The following is a 12,845-nucleotide window of genomic DNA, read 5'->3' as shown; positions in this document are numbered from 1 at the left end:
AATCAGGGCAGTGCAGCACTGCTGGAGGCTTTGCTTAGCTGCTGTTTGTGTTGTTGGATTTTTAAACTTCAAAATCCCAAAGAGGCGTTAGGGAAACCTTCCAACCGAGGCAAAAGCAAGCCTTGGGCCCATCATCTGTCCCAGAATCCAGTGCAAAGCAGAGCCATGGCTAGCATGGATTTCATTGTCTTAGGAGATGGTTGCGATGGGGAGTGCCTCAAGTTTTCCTGCTAGGGATGTGTCCTGGACCTTCAGGTGCTCCTCTCTAGCTGCATTCACTTTTTTTCATGTTTTCATCAGTGACTTATAACCCATCCACTGTTAAAAATGCCAGCATGGTCTGTGGAGGGAGAGAAAGGGATCCATGGCAGAGAACGTGACTGCTGTGACCATGAGGGTGGCTCACAGGTTGGCTGGAGACAGTCCTCCATCCTGGAGAAACTGCACTTGCTTCTGTGATCTTTTCCCTTTGCACAGTTGAGATCTGTGCAGGATTTTCCTCCCAGGGTCTCTGAGCTTTGCAACACTGCTGGCAGCACAGTGTGCTGAAGATAGGACTGTGCCAAAGCATGCAAGTCCTAATTTCTCAGGAGTGAGGATGGTTTTTGTAGACAGTGTAGGGCAGGAGATGCTGGGATGAGGCAGGAGCAAGGGAGAGAAAAGCATGGTCAGTTGGTTATTTCCTGACTGGTAGTTGTAGAAAACATTATTATTGGGATGTCCTTGGTCAGCTGAAGCAGACCTTGTGTGCTGATTGTTTTCAGTAATAGAGTATTTGTAAAGTCTGAGGACTGGGGCTTCTTTTCATCAAAGCTTTTCAAGATAAGACCCTGGCACGAAGCCTTGTTGCCCATTCCTTTCTGCTGTCCACCAGCCATCCTCATTTTCTGCAATGACAGCTACAATGTCTCCTTCACTGATGTCCAGTTCATCCACGTTCTGAAAGGAGAAAGGGAAAAGAAATGTAATTAGCCTGAGAGCACAAGAGGGCCCAAGCATGTATCTGGTGGGGTTTTTTTTAATCCTGCCCTTCATCAACAGTCTGCTGGTGTCCTTCTGGTTGCAATAAGCCTGAAATACCAGACAGTGAGGGATTAAGCATTTGGGCTATTTCCTTAAGATCCTCAAATTTCCCCAGCCTCCAGGGTGTCTCCTCGTGCATAACTTGATGGTTTTATCACTGGGGAAGTCCAGAAAGGGTTAAATACAACTCTCCTAAACCAGCTCACCATGACCTGCATAGTCTGCAGGTGTTGCTAAATAAAACAGAGCACAGCTTAATGCCTAAGGGGGATAAAAGTGTCTCTGCTAATCCATGCCTGAAATAGGTCTCTCAGTTCTTTTAGTAGGGAACAGCAGTGACCAGTGGGGGAACAGTGACTCTTCGACAGCAGTGACTTTCATCCCCAGATAAATGCAGTAGTTGCAAATAAGCTCTCCCTGAGCTCCCAGGCAGCTATCAGTGTTCAGTGGTGCTGCCCTATTTTCCATAGGAAACCACTTTGCTACCCACAGTGTAGTAAATAGAAAACATCCAGAGATGTTTGACATGTCAGCTAAAACTAAATTTAATGCACCTGAGTAGGTAAGAATGGACTCAAAAAATGAGAGGCCTCAATGTACATATACTAAAGGTAGTAACAGGCTCTTTTCTCAGCAGGGAAAATCCCTGTGTGGCATAGTTTTAAGGCGACTCCGGGAGTAATGAGCTGATCCAGTAGTCTCCTTAGGGGAACTGCCATTAACAGTGAGGTGCTTTCAGCTGTGCTTGCATGAAATTTCAGGTAAATAATAGAAGAAAGTTTAAAATTAAGCAAAAAAAACCCCAACATCTAATAAAAGGTGTTGGAATACTGCTGCACTAAAGGGCAAGTGCTCCTCTTGAGCTTTTTCTGTTTTCATCATTTATTTGGCTATCTATTTTGTCACTGTCACATTTCTTTAATGTTGGCTGTTTATGGCAGGTCCCTTGGTGTGAGGCTCTCTCTGCACTGAGACATGAGACCTCCTGGATGCTGTTTGTTCTGCTGATCTAAAGCTAGTAAAAGGAACCTTTAAACTGACATGTAAAGCAACTGGGGTTGGAGTCCAGGTTCTGGAGTCCATCAGAATTAGCAAATATTTATAACCAGTCCATTCACAACCTTTTACTAATTGTATTCTGCCTAGTTAAGACTGGAGTCAGGGAGAATTCAATATCCCAGTTAAAAATGCAGGTTGTTCTCTTTAACAATCTTTCGGCAGATGAACCACATCCACTGTGATTCTGCAACTTGCAACATGGAAGTATAGGGAAAGAATGTCCTTTGTGGGATTTAGTCCCCTCCAGCATGGAGAGCCAGCATGCTAAACAAATCATGTCCCTGGCTGTAAAATGATGGTAATACCTCCTTCACAGAATTTACAGTTTCAAGATGTTTGAATCAGTATCATTTATTTTAAATCTAACACTATGAAATACTTATTTTGAAGCCTTTTTTTACCTGGGCTGTGTAGTCATAAAGTACTCTGTAGTCCTGTGATGATGTGATCCCAGCTTTTTCATGTACAAAAATGGATGCATAGACTCCGTCTGTTCTTTCTGGTAGGAAAAAAACAAGGAAAAAATACCCACCACAGAAACAAAGGGTTCAGTTGCTTATAAATGCGTGGGATCATATGCAAGAGTTCACAAATACAAGGGTTTCTGTTCTCTCTCTGCCTGGAGATGTACATGTATAGGAAAGCTGCTGTGAACTGTAGGTAAAGTGTTGCACAAAAACTGTCCCCCATTGATGGGATGACAATACACCCATTGAACTTTGTGGGAGGTCAGAAACTAGCTTCAGCCTCATCCAGGTTGGGAAAAATGTTTACCCTGGTAAAACACAATCCAAGGAGGGAAATGGTCTGATTAAAATGGTTTAAACATGTTGCTACTGGGGGTATAAAATTCTAGCAGTTCAGTGACTCACATAGGGCGTTTTTTTCCCCTTGAGAAAAATGGAAAATACTGTGCCAATGGGTCACCGACATTTTCCAGTGGTTTCTATAGTTCTCACACAGCTATTTGTCATCGACATAACTTTTTTTGCAGTTGTTTTGGCTTAGTAAGTTTGTTATAATTGCGAAACTCCTTATTTCTTTCTGGCATCTGTCTGGGAGCTTCCCCTGCTGAGCACCAAACGCAGCAAGTGAGAGTCTGAGTTCTGTTTCTGGGTGCCCAAGCAGGCAGGTCTGACAGAGGCAGTTGATTTTAAAGCTGTTTGAAAACAACTTTTCGTTTGGTAAGAACTACAGTTAAAATGCTTTTGTTTACTATCAAACCAATAAAAATGTCAAACTGTTACCTTCTACATAGTCGAAACACTGTGTTTTAAATATCATCTTATAAATTCCTAGTTATAAGGATTACAAGACAACAGTGTAACTGTGAGATGAGATGGATATTTGTATTCATAAGCCAGATGCTTGGTCTGTTAAAAATTTTATGTATTCTCTTGGCCTTTTAGTGGTAGTTATTCAACACAAGGAGAAAACTAATATCTAAGTCAGACTGCTGCTCTGAATGTACAGTCCCCCACGCCTAGATGGAGTCTATGGATTATTTGGCACTTTAATCTGGGAAATTTGTTTAATACACATCCAAACAAAATTCATTTCCAGACTACTCTTGCCTGCCAGCATGTGAATATCTGCTGTGCATTTCTGCTCTGTGTCAAAGCCTGGTTTAGCAACACGATCTAAAACAAACACATCTGGTAAACTGATTTCCTGCAGAGCATACCCAGAGGAGGGGCTGAAGGAGTGGCAGTTTCCGTGTTGTTTTTACTGCTCCCATGCAGAAGTCCAGAGAATCTGCAGAACCAAGAGAAGCCAAAATCAAAATGAGTGAACAGGCCTGGGTATGAGCATTCCTTCATCTCAGCTCTCTGACTCAGCCTTCCCTCCATCTGCTTCACACCAAGTAGATGTCACCTCTTCCCATGGCCTTCTATTTTCATTTATGCTGTAGATATATTTATCTTCCATTAAAAATGTATTTTTAAAAATGCAGCAGTATATTGAACCATCAGCCATCACTAAATTGTGCATGAAATGCAGCAGATAATATTTTTTTGTAGAGCCAAAGGCTCGTGGTGTGAAACTCCAATTATTTCACAATGTTAAAATTATGAGAATTGTCAGTTGTTTATAAGAGATTAACATCTCTTTGTGCTTAAGGAAAACCCTGATACATTTTAAAATACAGAGCTTCTGTAATGAGCCTTTCTAAAAGCTGTGAGTTTAAGTGAATTTTTATTTTAATCTATCCCTAGTTATTTCCTATATCACAGCTGGGTACTGAAGACTAAGTAAAGTGAGAAAATGGGTTAGGATTCTCAAGCAGAGATAGAAATAGCATTGCATGCTTAAGGCGTATTTAAAGGGTCTGATTTTTCAGCTAGTGAACATTCAGTTTTTTTGGAAAATGGATATCCTATCTCAACTGTTCCTGAAAGATTCAGGCTGAGTCTCTCTAGGCTCCTTGCCCATGCTGCTCACAGTTGTATTCTGAATGACAGTACAATTGTCTGATGTAACTGCACAGGATGCAGCATTGAATTCATTATTAGAGAAGGTCCAGTTTCCAACTGAAAAACAAAGTATTGTGTATAACCCTGATCAGCTCACTGGCAAGCCTGGACCACATTTCAAATGGGAGATCACAGCCTGCTTCCTGTCTTTGCCATGTCATAGGGCTTGCTGAATTATAAATCTCTTCTGCTTTAACTGTGATGCCCTCCCCACTGTGAGTTAGCCACTGTAGTATGAAATATTTAAACCAATAGAACCACCATGCTCTTCTGCTGATATAACTGCATCCATGTTCTAACACTTACCAACAGGAATGGATCAGAATAAGGAAAATTGCCTCCCTAATCAGTTTTTCTGCCCTGTGTTTTTCCCTTTGATCCACATAGAGAGAGCAGCTCTTTGTTCTGCTCAGCCGAGTGGTGCCGTAAGCCTGGAGGAATTGTCCCAAAGGACGGCTCTCCCAGCCCTTGCTCCCAGCCTTCACCCTCCCTGGAACAAACTGGTTTTGTTGTTACGTGCCCTGACTCACTAGGAAAGAGGAAACAAGTAACTGCTACCCATTGCCAGCTGAGTAATTGTGTGATTAACTCATCCCCTGTCCCTCTTCCCACTAGGTAAAATTACTCTGACTCCATTTTAATACCTTTACTTCTTCTGTCAAGTCACATTTACTGATACGTAGTTGCCTCTTGCTACAAAGAAAGAAGTAATAACTTTCCATGTCGTGTTTTCTGTCGTCATGCATGGCTGTTGATATAGAGAAATACCTGGGAACTGAAGTTTCCCACTCACCTCTTCATCATCCCACAGGACTGGGTGGGGCTGCTGCTGCGCCTGTTGGGCTCTCTGCTGTAGTAGTTCTCATACCCTATTGCATCTGCAACAGGGCAATAAAAATGAGATGTTCAAACAGGAAACACTGTGAGAAAACAGTTTTCTCTCTGCCAGAGTGCAACCTGGGGCTGCTGGAGCAAACTGCAGTGCAGCACCTGTCTGCCCTCACCTGGAGGGTGGCTGGACCAGCTCAGGGGAACGCGGGGGCTTGAGAAAAGCCATTGCAGTGGCTGCAAACAGCAAGTCCCTGGTGGCAAGGCACTCTCAGCCTAAGCTAGGCACAGCCAGGGGCCTGAGGCCCTATTCGAAGAGCTGTGAGTACCCTATGAGGAAGGCAGTTTCCTCCATGGCTCTTTCTTCTATTTCCTCAAAGCTCAGGATTTAAGGGGGCAGAGTGTGGTCATTGTGAGCCTCAGACTGTGTGCATGATAGAATTTGCTGCAGCAAATTTTGTTTCTTTTTTCCTCAATGTATCCAGTCAGGAATTTTTGTCAGAGCTGGGGAGATTTCTGATAGTTACTGCCTGCAGCAATAACGAGCAATTTCCTCGTGTGTTTCCCACCTTTCATATCTCCCCCATCCGCCTCCTGAGAGCTTATTTGCTGTTTACCCAGAGATACTTGGGTTTTGGTCTCTCAAACACATTTACGTTGCAGTTCCTTCACTCTCCCCTATGGTGTCGTTAAGGGTGAAATTGAGACCATTTCCAGATCTAACTTTACAGATGAAATAGTTACAGATGGATTTATTTGTCATCTCAGAGCTCCCAGTGTAGCTGCTTACAGCTGGTGGCCACACACCCTTTCTGCCTGCTTGGTGTGAGAGCCAAACAAACAAGAGTGAAGTCTGTGATACTGTTTTATCTCAGCCTTGATACCAGCAAGTTAAGAAAGACATTGGACTTGGGCTAAAGGTTATGTTGACATTCTCACACTGCGTCAGCCAAAATAATAAGCAGAGCAGGCACATAGAGCTAGTGAGTGTGAAGAATCCCTACAAATAAGACTCACAGTAATTAGGGAGTTTTCTGACCAATTTAAGGGTCTCCTGTTGCCCTTCTGGATTGTCACCTTGGTACAGTTTCCAGTCTAGAGGGTATTGTAAGACTGGGTAGAAGAGGAAGTGAGCAAGACCATCAAGAAGGTTTGATCAGGATGAAGGTCTTCTGCCCCACAATGCAAAATTACACGTGGATTTCCTCATGCGTTTTGCAAATAATAGCACAGATCAACATGTGCTACAGTGCAAACTCATTAGCCAGAGCTATGGAGATACTAGGATTTTGCTTCCAGAACATGTCATCTTCTAGAAGGAGGCAAAAATAAAAACAACAAAAAAACAAGTTAGGTTTTTCTTTGGCTTTCATAAAGCTCTCAAGGGTTTTTTCCACCTAGTTCTTATTAGAAATGACTCCTGACATAGCCAAGAGCTTTTCATAGAAATTGCCTAGGTGACTGGAGAATGACAAATCTCACACAGGGGAAAAAAAAACCAAAACCAAAAAAATCTAGCTGAGAATCACAAATTTCTTAGTATACAGAACTTTCACACTGTTGCAAGGCACAGTTCTCCCTTCTGCTGCTGAAAATGTAATTTTTCCCGGGTAAATTCTCCTGAATCTGTGAATTTAAATCCCCTATGTGAAGAAGACTAATTATAGCAGCAAAATGGCATCCAGTATACCAGTATCAATATATTAGTTTTAAAAAATTCCCCAAATCCCAATTTTTAATCATCGTAAGAGTAATGGCACAAAGGCTGAGTGAAAAGCAGGCCTCAGAAAGCTCAGTGCTGACTTAGTGGCAGCACCCAGCTCTGCTGAAGAAGGTCCTGGGGTGTAATTCCTGCCAGCTTTGAGCTCTGCAGTGAAATCAAAGGGGTGAAACTTGTTCTGGTACAAGATAATTATCCCCAGGGCTGGGGCCTTCATGCAGCTGATTTTGTACCTGTACAACTCCTAGCATGGAAGGGCTTTATCAGGATAAAATTTTCTTGTACCAGTATAGCTTCTTTCCCACTCTGACTGAAAGTAAGTAAGCTCTGTGGACTGCTGAGGGGATTTTCTCTTGATGTTACTTGGTGTTAGAGCAGTGACGGGAAGTGAGAGAGTATCTGCACAGATTGAAAAAAACTAGGGGAAGAGATCTTTTCAGCTTTTCAGGAAGAGAGCTGTGACATCAGCTAAGTCTTTGTTTGCTGCAGCAGCTGCCCAGAGCTGGAAGCAGCCTGTAACTATCTTGTGTTGCCTGTTGAAGTACTCGGATGTGGTTCGTGTTGGGCCACGTGACATATTAGACAGCTCCTTTCCTGCAGAGTGCTTGGAGAACTCCTACCTTGGAGCAGCAGGTTTTCATTTTGCAACTGCTCTTGCCTCTTGCTGTGTCAATCTCCATTTCAGCCCAGCGGTTTTGAGCATTGAAGTCAAGGAAAAGGCAGCTTTGGCTTGAATGGGCAGAGCCTGTGAACCTGACAGCACTTCTGTGTGCTGGGGCAGAGCCAATTTCATTCAGAATTTCCCCCAGCCAAAGTCTTGGCTTATGCAAACAACTTTCTGAGAGCAGAAAATTTGTTATTCCCCACTGGGCATGTGGAACAGAATAGAAAACTGGGTCTTCTCTGTGCTGCAAATGAAGAGACAGCACCTCTGTCAAGGGGACCCTGGGGTGCAGTTACATGATAAGTTGGCTTCTGTCTTGTCACCACTGCAGGAAGCTGAAGTTGCCATTTCTGAAAGGCAATTTGCCACCTCCTTAGCAGTGTCAGTTCAGCTGCACTGTGAAATGAGCCTTGTTGCAAAGCCAAAACAAGTTTTTTCTTCTTTGGAGGGTTATTTTTAAGCTGGATCATTCCACTATCCCACTTACAGCGCCACACAGGCAGCGATGGCAGCACAGTGAGGGGGAAGTGAGCTATGGCAGGTGGGAAAAAATAGTTGGAGCAGAAACTCCTCCAGCTGGTTTCACCTCCAAAGGACGTGTGCTGTACAAGTCATCTGACAAGACCAGTAGGAATAATTACCTGGAGGTTGTGTTCCTGTCATTTTTGTCTTAATGAAGTAGTCTATGTCTGACTCTACAACACAGTTCTCCAAGCTGACCCGAACCTCTTCATACAGCTACAAAACAGAATCCAAGAGTTTAATTTAACTTTTAACATTTCACGTTGAATTAACAAATAATGCTCTTGTAGTAATTTTCCCCTTAAGAGACACTTTATACTTGATACATGTCTGACCTGGCTGATCTTTAGCCTGTCCCCTGTACAAATATTCTTGTAAATACACCTGCTTGTTTGTGCTCTGGATAGTCTTCAAAGAGAGGAGGACAAAGGCAGTCCAGGACTTTTCAATGCAATGAACAAATTAATAGCAGGAAACAACCATTCAAAGTCAAATCTAGTGTATTCTTTACATCTTCCAGTTTTGAGGCCATGACTGGATGCCTTTTTTGAAATTGTGTCAGAGCCCAGATATGCTCAACTGAGTGTTTTGGTAGCAGAAAGCATTCCCCAACAAACCAAGGAGGACACATGTGAGTGTTGCCAAGCGTGACACACACTGTGTTGCATCCAGACGTGCATCTGGTTTACATCTAGAGAGAACAGGAGTGAGAGATTCCCCTGGACACAGTCAGCACTGCAGAGAAGGGCAAGCCAGGCTGTACCTCATCATCCTTCACACATTGCAGGGAGAGCTGGTTGCAGTGCACCCACAGCGAGTTCCGCAGGATTGTGATGCGGTCGCACTCCTGGAGCTGGAAGACCTAAAGCCAAAAAGGAAACCTGATGTAGCCTCATACCGAGTTATTTACTTTGCAGGCTGTGACAGGGCTGGGGATGCGAACCCATTCTGAAGGCCCCATTGTAAAGGATGTTTTTTCAGTTAGTGGAGAAACTACATCTACTGTTCGTGCTCAAAAATTTGTTCTAATTGGCTGCACCAAATTAAAGTTATGTTTTAGAGACAAAATCAAAGCAGGGGAGAGGAATCCAGGTCTGGATTTGACTGCTACCTCTTCTGTTGAGGGTCCTTCCTGTCTGCCCATCACACTGAAGGAAATCTTGATGTTTAACAGATCAGTAGAGTACTGGCATGAAAGGGTTGTATTCATGTTAGAGGTAGAGCCAAAACTATCCACCTCTGCCATCTAAAATGTCTCTAAACTTTTCTCTTTTGAAAGTACTTGAGGCTCTCTGGAGTTGAGTCTGCATATCTAAGATATTTTTGTGGTAAAGAGAAGGCATTTTTCTGTCTTCAGAGTCTACTCCTTTCCTTCATCTGTCTGATTTCCTCATGTTGCTGCACTGCTTAGGAAGAATGAAGGGGGTAGAGAGAGAAGTGTGAACTGATTTGGGGGAAGAGGCAGATAAACCCTTTCTTTAAAAACTTTAAAAAACCTAAATCGCTCTGATCTCTACATTGTACTGTTATAAGTAGAACATCAGGTTTTGGTTTTCTATGAGGTGTGAAAAGCTCAGATGCTTCCAGCCATCTGTCTCCATCTCCATTTGCTAGTAATTATGTCCAGAACACCCCAAATGTATACAACATTCAGCAGAACACTCAGTTGGTTATGCTGCCTGCCATCTAATAACTTACTGACTAAAAAAAAACAGAAAAGGGAATCTGTCAAGGGAGTAAGCTGCTGTGGGGACTGGTTTCTGAGAGTAAAAGCTTTTAAAGAGAACCTGCCAGGTGGAGAATGAGTATTTCAGTACCCTTCTGAACAGAAAGCCTGTGGCCCTCAAGGCTGCTGAAAGAGCACCAGAGCCAACTGGGAATTTTCCAGGTAAATGATGTCCTGTCAGGAAATGCTGTTAGTCCAAGAGGGAAGTGTAGAGACTCTGGGCTTTTAAGCCCTTGTCAGCACCCAGAAAAGCACAGCTGGGTCTTGTGTTTCACACATCCCTCGTGTTGCTGGAGAACCTGGGCATCTCATGACAATGTGGCACAGCCCCTGGGACAAAGGTCACCCTGGTGTTGCCACTTGCCAGCCAACATTTTCAGGCTATGATTGTCCAACACTCAGAGATCTAAGCAACCCCAGCACTTCCAGATTCCCCAGTATGCAGCCAAGAAGTGTAGGATTTTAAGCTGGTTTTGTACTAACTGCTAGTTAAAAAAAAATACAAAAACCCAAAAGTATCAGTTCTTCTCTCTACAAGCACTTTTGAAAGATGGCATTAAAGATGTCCTTCCTTTATGAATGGCTGTTTGGATTAAGCAGTGGGCAAGTCACAAACTCTGTGGGCTAGTCAGGATTAACAATATGGGACAAAATGAGAGTGTGAGGTTATGGAATGCTTCACTGGTTTGTTGGCTTTTTAAGAAGGGAGAAAATATGCATCTGTGGAAATGTCTGTGCCAGTTGTGGGGCTTTTCAGTCCTCTCAGGGAATATTTAAGAGGAAGCAGAGAACTGGAAAGCTATGCTTCTGGCATTTTATTTTATGTGGAAATAAAGCCTGCAACAAGTAAATATAGAAAAATCAGACTTTAGCAGATGGGCAAATGTACTTGAAGGATTACTCTGATCAAATGGGTGGCTGCTTTGGATGCCAACCAGTTCCTGTAAATTGTTGTGCAAAACTTAATAGCCAAGTGCAAATCTCCTGGTCCATCCTCAACAAAATGGAAATAGAGACTTCTCTACCACCACCACCTTTCAACTGAAAGATTACTCCATGGCAGAGGACAAATATTCTTGCAGGTAAATTTCAAGTGCTATGAAACATAAAGACTGACTGGGGTATGTACCTGTTCATATATTGCTCCGCCTCTCCCACCTCTGCACTTATTCCCCTCTTTTATTTTTATATAGATATGCTGACCAAGCAAGGAGAGTGTCAGTGAGACAGCAGCAGCTATGTCTAAGTAAGCTCCAGTTTTTGCAGTAATTTTGCAAAGACATCTACTGAGACTCCACATAAAGCAAACACCAAAACCCTTGGGATGGTATTTCTGGCCTTAGACTGAAATCTTCAAATCAGATAAAACAGTGTGCAAACATCGCTGCAAAAGTCAGTGTTTACCTCGCAGGTTTTGATATGTTCCTGTTCCCACTCTGTCCTGACCTTATCCAGCTGCTCGATGTTCTGTTTGTACACGTTCTCTGTAAACACAGACACATGCAACAGAAACCCAACAGTCAGGTAAAAGTGATACAGCCTTTCTCTCTTTCCTCCTATTAGGCCTTTACTGTGATTTCTACGCTGCAGGCCTGTGGTTTGCTTGAGTATCACAAGAATGTCTGAGCTTGGAACTGGCGGGGCGCAATAATCTTTGGGTTTTTTTCTTTGTGGCTATGTACTAGGGAAGGATTCTCTCTGTATGGTTTGCAGATCATTTATAAACTTTACAGTAGGGATAATGCAATTCAGAGATGAAGAGCCAGGACCATGCTTGGGCACTCAGCATCCTTAGGCTCTTTCCATTCCAAGCCAGCCGGGTAAGCCACATGATTCGGTGTAAGCTCTTCCATGAGTAGGAAGAGACAAGCCTGAGCTCATGAGCCAGCTCAGGTGTGTGCTGGCCTGTCCTGGGCATACACGTTTGTGGCTGGAGATCACTACTGTGCTCACGTACATGGGGACGGGCTATCTGGTTTGGGCTGTCTCCAGGCAATTTCAATGTCTACTGTGCTTTCTCAAACTTGCTTCAAGAAGAGCTTTTCTTCCCTGGGTGAAGTCCCTAAAGGAAGTTGTTTATAAATTCGTTAATGAAAGCAGGGCACTGATATTTCCACAAAGGACCGTGAATGCAGATGACTGTCAGGTTGTTGCTCTTTAGAGGCTTCTTCATTAGTCTTTGGGCAGGTGACTTTGGGAACCCTGACTTGGGAGACAGCCTGGGTGATTTGGATGGTGTTCTATCAAAATCCTGTGCTGGTAGATCTTTGCTGAGAAGAATCATAGTTTAGCTGCAAACAGCATCACCTGCTTCATTTGCTGCCTCTCTGCATTGCTTGGCTTTGTTCTGGCTCTGAAACAGGAAAAGAAACACCCCAAATTAATTTCTGATTATATTTTTGGTTCTGCCCCAGTTTTTTGTGCCTGCTCTTTTTTCCCTCCTAGGGGAAAGGCTCTAACTTGCAAGCACTTCCTGGCTGCCCCCCCTTTATGTTGAATGTGTGCTATGGAGAAGGGACCAGAATTTCCCAGGTGCAGCCGTAGGTCCAATGACTTCGCGGGAAAGCTTTCCATCCAGACATCCCTGCCGTAGGAGCTCAGAGCCAGCATGATCCAGCCTGAAGCTGTGCCTGCTGGCTGAGTTGGTTTTTCTCAATTGTTTGATGTGCTTTTCTAATAGATATTTATAAGCAGAAATAAATGGCAGTTAAAATTCTTCATCTTTCAAGCTTCTCATGTAGTACACAGATAAAAAGCACACAGCTTTTAAAATACTTTGCAAATGCCAGATTATTTCCCATAACAACTCAGGAGCCTAAAAGCAAAATT

General features: G+C 43.3%; 1 protein-coding gene across 1 annotated transcript in view; it reads right to left on the bottom strand.

The window, feature by feature from the left end:
* Nucleotides 1–659: 659 nt before the first annotated feature.
* Nucleotides 660–12,845, bottom strand: part of PSTPIP1 (proline-serine-threonine phosphatase interacting protein 1) — a gene marked incomplete at its 5' end in the record, with an annotated part of 47,910 nt that continues 35,724 nt past the window's right edge. Inside the window, 8 exons of the mRNA XM_082290882.1 lie at nucleotides 660–939; nucleotides 2,484–2,581; nucleotides 3,767–3,837; nucleotides 5,350–5,434; nucleotides 8,410–8,506; nucleotides 9,054–9,152; nucleotides 11,421–11,500; nucleotides 12,324–12,369. Coding sequence (XP_082147008.1) covers nucleotides 808–939; nucleotides 2,484–2,581; nucleotides 3,767–3,837; nucleotides 5,350–5,434; nucleotides 8,410–8,506; nucleotides 9,054–9,152; nucleotides 11,421–11,500; nucleotides 12,324–12,369 — 708 coding nt within the window. The 3' untranslated portion in view covers nucleotides 660–807. The remainder of the gene's footprint in view (nucleotides 940–2,483; nucleotides 2,582–3,766; nucleotides 3,838–5,349; nucleotides 5,435–8,409; nucleotides 8,507–9,053; nucleotides 9,153–11,420; nucleotides 11,501–12,323; nucleotides 12,370–12,845) is intronic.

The sequence above is a fragment of the Coloeus monedula genome (genome assembly GCF_965178545.1).
Source record: "Coloeus monedula genome assembly, chromosome: 14".
In the NCBI taxonomy this organism is placed as follows: domain Eukaryota; kingdom Metazoa; phylum Chordata; class Aves; order Passeriformes; family Corvidae; genus Coloeus; species Coloeus monedula.
This window is presented reverse-complemented; position numbering and strand designations above follow the sequence as displayed.